General features: G+C 36.0%; 1 protein-coding gene across 1 annotated transcript in view; it reads left to right on the top strand.

Annotated features, from left to right (window-relative positions):
* The window catches only part of LOC149438475 (IgGFc-binding protein-like), a 113,359-nt gene that overhangs the window by 20,949 nt on the left and 84,794 nt on the right, over positions 1–7,616 (top strand). The window contains 2 exon segments of the mRNA XM_089659813.1: positions 6,583–7,132; positions 7,135–7,266. Coding sequence (XP_089515939.1) covers positions 6,583–7,132; positions 7,135–7,266 — 682 coding nt within the window.

The raw sequence follows: 7,616 nt of genomic DNA, 5'->3' as shown, positions 1-7,616 counted from the left end.
CTATATATCTATCATCTATTCAATGTGTTTTCAATGGCCACATGGTCAGGACAGCATCTGTAGGCACTCTGATTGTAGAACGCCTTCAGAGATAAGGAGTTTTTGAGTCATCGGATGAACTCTTTCCTACAGTTGAAAATGTACGGAATCATCTCCAGGTCGCCCTTTACAATCGGTTGCAGTTTAGGATATTTAAAAAAATTTCTTGAACAAAATCCTAACACTTAAAAGTTGAAATTGGACCGAGCAGGAGATGTTCCTTGTTTGGGGGGGTTTACCCTTTAACAGCCACCACCGCTGTTTAACATGTTAATATCACCACTTTTCATCTTGTAATAATGATCATCCCGTCTGTATTTATCGCGCTCTCCTCACCACGCCTATTTTTTGTTTCTTGCCACCAATCCTTCTCTTACATTGTTCTCTGCTATTCCTTGATTGAGATGCAGAGCCATATAAAAACCTTACAATGTCCTGAGCCGCAGGACTGAACGCAGGTCAGCTGGCTGGTAAGTCAAACGTTTTTCTTAAGTTTATTGGTAATTCATTAATTTGTTGCATAATTAAGAAAATTAAGGTTTGAACAAATAACAAAGGTGTTTTGTATGTTCCTATTTTTTTCCCTATTTTTGTAGTTTATTTTGATAAATATAATTTTTTTGTCTAAAAATCGAAAAAAATGTTTTCCCTTTTTTTGGGGGGATGGTCCTACATAAAAGCTTGTGGTTATAGGAGATAATTTCCTTTTTTTTCATGGATAGAAAGCTTTATCTTTTTAAGGAATAATATATTTAAATTTAGTCAACATCGTAATTTATATATATAAATACAACTTTTATTGTCAAGATATTAGAAAAAATGGAGCAGTACTTACAGAATCCACAATGACAACAAATAATAATAAGATAAAATATTTAAGATAAGATATATATATATATAAATATATATATATATATATATATATATATATATATATATATTTATTTATTTATTTTAATTTATTTATTTTTTTACTTTTTTTTTTAACCCAAACAACTTTTATTGTCAAGATATTAGAGAAAATGGAACAGTACTTACAGAATCCACAATGACAAAAAAATATAATAAGATAAAATATTTAAGATAAGATATATATATATAGTTTGTTTAATCCACACAACTTTTATTGTCAAGATAATGGAGATGTAATTTGGAAAAAAAAATATAAAATAAGATAAAAGATTTCTGGGCATCATATGATTTCTCTATTTGTTTTTTTGGATACTTCAGAATTTCTTTTTTCTAGTTTTTGTAATATTTAAAAAAAAAAAATAAGATAAAATATTTTATATATATATATATATATATATATATATATATATATATATATATTATTTATTTATTTTTTTGATCCAAACAACTTTTATTGTCAAGATAATAGATAAAGTGGTACAGTACTTACAGAATCCACAATGACAAAAAAATAATAAGATAAAATATTTAAGATAAGATATATGTAAGATATATATATATATATATATATACACACTTTTTTTCATACTTTAGTATTTCTTTTTTTCTTTTGTTTGTAATATTTAAAAGATATAATAAAAAAATATTGAAAAAAAGAACATACACTCAAATAAGTATTTAGATTTGTAGAGACTTTTTGGTCACATGGAAGATAACTAACAGATATTTGAGGTATATCTATATCCAAACCGATTTGTATTTTTTTTTTTTTATAGCGAAGGGAAGGGTTAGGACCTCTATCAAGTTTTTATCACAATGAGGGATGGGAGGGATTTCCAAAATGGTATGGTCGTGAACAGAAATAGAATGGAATTAATTTGACAACTGTCACCATTGAGGTGACTGTTCTTCATTTTTGGAAAGACAAACAATCGGGACCAGGGACTTCGGGTCACATGATCTCTGTGATAGCCTCTGATTGGCTATCACAGTGATCAGTCACTGTACAACCCGCCCCCTTTCTTTTTTTCTCTCTTTGAATGGAGGAGAGAGATACATTGTATCACTGTATACATTCCATTATACATTGTATCATTACATACATTCCATTATATACATTACACATTGTATCATCATGTACATCCTATTATACATTGTATCATTATATACATCCTATTATACATTGTATCATTATATACATCCCATTATACATTGTATAATTGTATACATTTCATTATACATTGTATCATTGTATACATCCTATTATACATTGTATCATTATATACATCCCATTATACATTGTATCATTATATACATTATATTATACATTGTATCATTATATACATTCTATTATACATTGTATCATTATATACATCATATTATACATTGTATCATTACATACATTCCATTATATACATTACACATTGTATCATCATGTACATCCTATTATACATTGTATCATTATATACATTCCATTATACATTGTATTGTTGTATACATCCTATTATACATTGTATCATTATATGCATCCCATTATACATTGTATCATTATATACATCCTATTATACATTGTATCATTATATACATCCCATTATACACTGTATCATTATATACATTCCATTATACATTGTATCATTATATTCATCCCATTATACATTGTATCATTATATACATCCCATTATACATTGTATCATTATATACATTCCATTATACATTGTATCATTATATACATCCTATTATACATTGTATCATTATATACATTCCATTATACATTGTATCGTTGTATACATCCTATTATACATTGTATCATTATATACATCCCATCATACATTGTATCATTATATACATCCCTTTATACATTGTATCATTATATACATCATTTTATACATTGTATCATTATATACATTTCATTATACATTGTATCATTATATACATTCTATTATACATTGTATCATTATATACATTCCATTATACATTGTATCATTATATACATTCCAGTATACATTGTATCATTATATACATTCTATTATACATTGTATCATTAGATATACCATATTATACATTGTATCTTTCTACCTCCTGGCATAGAGCGGAAAAAAAAATTAATTAAAAAAATTGTTTTGGCTTTACATATACTTTACATGTTTGCTGCTTTATACAAAGTAGTTGTGATGATATGGACGGTTTTACTAACACAGGTCAACGTTGGAAATTGTGTTTGGGCATTAAGATTTGTGTTACCCTTAGGCATGAAGGGGTTAAAAAAAAAAATAAGACTGTACACTTGAATTTAAACCAAAGTTTAGTGTCACTTTAATAGTAGGAGATATGTTATAAATGTAACCAGCAAAAAAAAAAAAAGAACAATTTATAAAATTAAAATAAATAAATAAATAAATAAATAAAATAAAATAGTTTTGGCTTTACATATACTTTACATGTTTGCTGTTTTATTGCTAATCATTAGAGATGAGCGAATCGAACCAGGCGAACCGGAATTCGATACGAATTTCAGGAAAAATTTGATTCGCGGCGAATCCGAATATTTGCCTACTTCGGGTGCGCGAATCGGATTTTTCCCGATCAGCCGGCAAAAGTGTCCCTGCATAGAGCTCCGCTATTTCTGACATTTCTCTGACAGTTCCTTCACATGTACAGCGGTTGAAACATTGTATCTATTTGTTTCCATTTAGGATACAGATGTTTCAACCGCTGTACATGTGAAGAAGCTGTCAGAGAAATGTCAGAAATAGAGGAACTCTGCACATACACTTTTTGCCGGTTTGGAATTCTTATTTTCATCCTACTTCTTCTTCTTCTTCTTCATCCTCATCCTCAGAAGAAGAAGAAGAGGATGAGGATGAGGATGAAGAAGAAGAAGAAGAAGTAGGATGAAAATAAGAATAATTCCAAGCCGGCAAAAAGTGTATCTGCAGAGCTCCTCTATTCTGCACATACACTTTTTGCCGGCTTGGAATTAATCTTATTTTCATCCTACTTCTTCTTCTTCTTCTTCTTCTTCATCCTCATCCTCAGAAGAAGAAGAAGAGGATGAGGATGAGGAAGAAGAAGAAGAAGAAGTAGGATGAAAATAAGAATAATTCCAAGCCGGCAAAAAGTGTATGTGCAGAATAGAGGAGCTCTGCAGATACACTTTTTGCCGGCTTGGAATTATTCTTATTTTCATCCTACTTCTTCTTCATCCTCATCCTCAGAATAAGAAGAAGAGGATGAGGATGAAAATAAGAATAATTCCAAGCCGGCAAAAAGTGTATCTGCAGAGCTCCTCTAAGTGTATCTGCAGAATGTCATTTATGGAAACAAATAGATACAATGTTTCAACCGCTGTATGGAGTGAATGTCCCAGAACTGTCAGAAATAGACAGAAACTGTCACAGAACTGTCCTTCTTCTCATCCTTCTCCTTCTTCTCATCCTTCTTCTCATCCTTCTTCTTCTCATCCTTCTCCTTCTTCTCATCCTTCTCCTTCTCCTTCTTCTCATCCTTCTCCTTCTTCTCATCCTTCTTCTCATCCTTCTCCTTCTTCTCATCCTTCTTCTCATCCTTCTCCTTCTTCTCATCCTTCTTCTCATCCTTCTCCTTCTTCTCATCCTTCTTCTCATCCTTCTCCTTCTTCTCATCCTTCTCCTTCTTCTCATCCTTCTCCTTCTCCTTCTTCTCATCCTTCTCCTTCTCCTTCTTCTCATCCTTCTCCTTCTCCTTCTTCTCATCCTTCTCCTTCTCCTTCTTCTCATCCTTCTCCTTCTTCTCATCCTTCTCCTTCTTCTCATCCTTCTCCTTCTTCTCATCCTTCTCCTTCTTCTCATCCTTCTCCTTCTCCTTCTTCTCATCCTTCTCCTTCTCCTTCCTCATCTCCAAGGGCATTTAAATTAAAGGTACAGTGTTCTGCACTAATTTAAAGGCTCTCTGAAGCCTAGAAACCCTTTTTATAAGTTAACTTCGTAGCGAATTAATTCGCATCGAATCGAATTTCTTCCTGAAATTCGCCGAATCAGCCGAATCGAATTTTTGAAAAATTCGCTCATCTCTACTAATCATCTTTCTTATGATTCTTTTGCCGCAGCACGAGGATGTCAAATTTCCTGCAGCTATGTACACTGCTGGCTCTCACATTCGGTACGTTTATTATGTTTTATTGTCTACTATTCGATCGATCGTTATATAAAAAGAATGGAATTCGTGCAATGCCTAAGGCAGCCGAACGATTAGGAATTTATTAGATGATGGACGTATTGCTGATGGTATCAAAAAAAATACATATTGATGATGGTAATAGCATTATGGGTCCCTGGGCAAAGTAATCCACTGGGGCCCCTACCAGCTCACAGGTGGCCAAGAACTGAATGATCAGAGGTCATGTGATCGCTCAGTTCTTGGGCTTGAAGCCAGCAGGGGACATGGAGGAGAGCATGAATGTTTAATTTTTTAACAACCCCAAACCTTTCCTTTAACCGCTTCCCCGCCGGTCTGCCACAGGGCGGCACGGGTGCAGAAAATCACGCGTATATATACATGATTTTGCATTTCCGAGTAGGGATGGTGCGGTGGGCAGGGCGAAACACATCAGAGGGCGCGGCAAGAATGGCAACAGAGGTTGATCCTCAAAAATTGACTCCTAGGGGTCAATTGAGAAGCATCCATCCCTTCACTTGGAATGAATATAGCTGTCTTCTGAAATTCTAAATTTCGAATTTTGAATTCAAATTTTGAATTCAAATTTTTAATTAAATCCCTCCTTTAAGGGTTTCAGAAGCCGGGAGGTGGGTGGGATTTTAAGATCATGTGACCACCGTGATTCGCGGCCCTTTAAGGGTTTCAGAAGCGGGAGGCGGGTGGGGTTTTAGGGTCATGTGATCACCGTGATTCACGGTCACATGATTGGGAAAGGTCCCGATCACAAGAGGAGATCGGGACCTTTCCGTGAGTACCCGAATCATGTGACCGCCGTGGCAGCGAATCACATGACCCTAAAACCCTGGCCCTTTAAGGGTTTTGGAGGGCGAGGTTTTAGGGTCCTGTGACCGTCATGATTCGCTGTCACGGCAGTCACATGATCGGGAAAGGTCCCAATCACAAGAGGAGATTGGGACCTTTCCATGAGTACTGGACATGTGTCTGGGAGCACTCTCAGCACATATGTTTTTTTTAATTGCACAGCGCCGAGGGGTTAATGAACGAATCCAAAATGATACCAATCTTTCCGTCGTGCCCATCTCTGTTGAAGACTTATATCCAAGATCTCCATAAAGACCTTGCATGGTGGAACACATGTCCTCTAAGGACAGGAAGTGATGCGAAATCTCTCCATGACACATTTTTAATTGGGGAGAACGTGACAGCGAATCACGGCGGTTACAAGACAATAAAACCCTGCCCGCCTCCCGGCTTCTGAAACCCTTTAAGGGCCGGGAGGTGCCAAGGGGTTATTGAATGAATCCAAAACAAAACAAATCTTTCCGTCATGCCCATCTCTGTTGAAGACTTCTATCCAAGATCTCAATAAAGACCTTGCATGGTGGAACACATGTCCTCTAAGGACAGGAAGTGATGCGAATCTCTCCATGACACATTTTTAATTGGGGAGAGTTTGTGTTTTTGATGGACAGCTAGCAAAATAATATCCAAATAGAAAGTAAAGAGGATCTCTCAGGTACCAGGATTGTATCTCAGAAACCCGTGGCCGTGTTGAGTGGTCACTCATGTATAGGGGTCATCTGTAACCACATCTGCCAGCAGCTGTGGCCAGTTACTAACTGGGGTAAACACTTTATATCCACCCCAACCCTACAAACAGTGCTTGATGTAGTTTATGTTGTAGCCTCACAGAGAACGACCGTTGAGTACTACTCAGACCCAAGTATCAAAAAACAATCAACTCTTGCTGCTGGAGACGTGTTGAAGCTTGCCATCGGAATTCTGAAGCCCATTTATATCTCAGCGAGTGAAGGAATCGAAGTGACCTTCTATGGAAAAGGCCTGGCAAAGTTGGCCGGCCAATTTTTTCTAACAGTTCCACCAGTTAGCGAATACTGCTATTCCTACAGCCAATCGCCTCTCAATATTTACCTGAATTTTGCCATGGTCACTGTGGCAACCTGGAACATTCCACAATTACTTTTCAACAGAGGCAAACTTTCAGGGGTAACCTGGAGACAAATTCCTCTTGGGCAATAATACAATTAAGTCTTTCCCAACAACCTCTTGTCACTGCCCCTTCACCCTTCTTGCTGCTGTCTTATGGATTCTCATTGGCCGGTACTATCGGCTATGGGTCTGTTGGTTTATGCATAGATGGTAAGTTTGCCTATTTATTTTTAAAGCTTTACCATTCGGGTGTGAATTAGTTTTATGGGAAAATAATACATACAAGTCTACGAAAGCTGTTTTGTCTGCCAAATGATTCGTATTTCTTTCTACACAGTCCTGGGATTTGCGCAGCTCTGCTGCTAAGCACAGTCCTCTCCGGCATGGCAGGAGACCCGATTTTTCTCTTCTGCAGTTAATGACACTTGAAGGTCTTGTCCCACCCAGTGATCTCCACTAGCTTCCAGGTCCTGTCCTGAGCGGCCGCCCTGCTGCCTTGTGAACACAGGAGGACGCTTGTTCGGTAGGGGAACCCTTCACTCTCAATGAATGCAAAACGT

Source organism: Staurois parvus, unplaced genomic scaffold (assembly GCF_062004578.1).
Source record: "Staurois parvus isolate SC_StPar_1 unplaced genomic scaffold, SC_StPar_1.0 ptg001191l, whole genome shotgun sequence".
NCBI lineage: Eukaryota > Metazoa > Chordata > Amphibia > Anura > Ranidae > Staurois > Staurois parvus.
Note: the sequence above shows the minus strand (reverse complement) of the source record. Positions and strands in the feature narration are given on the sequence as shown.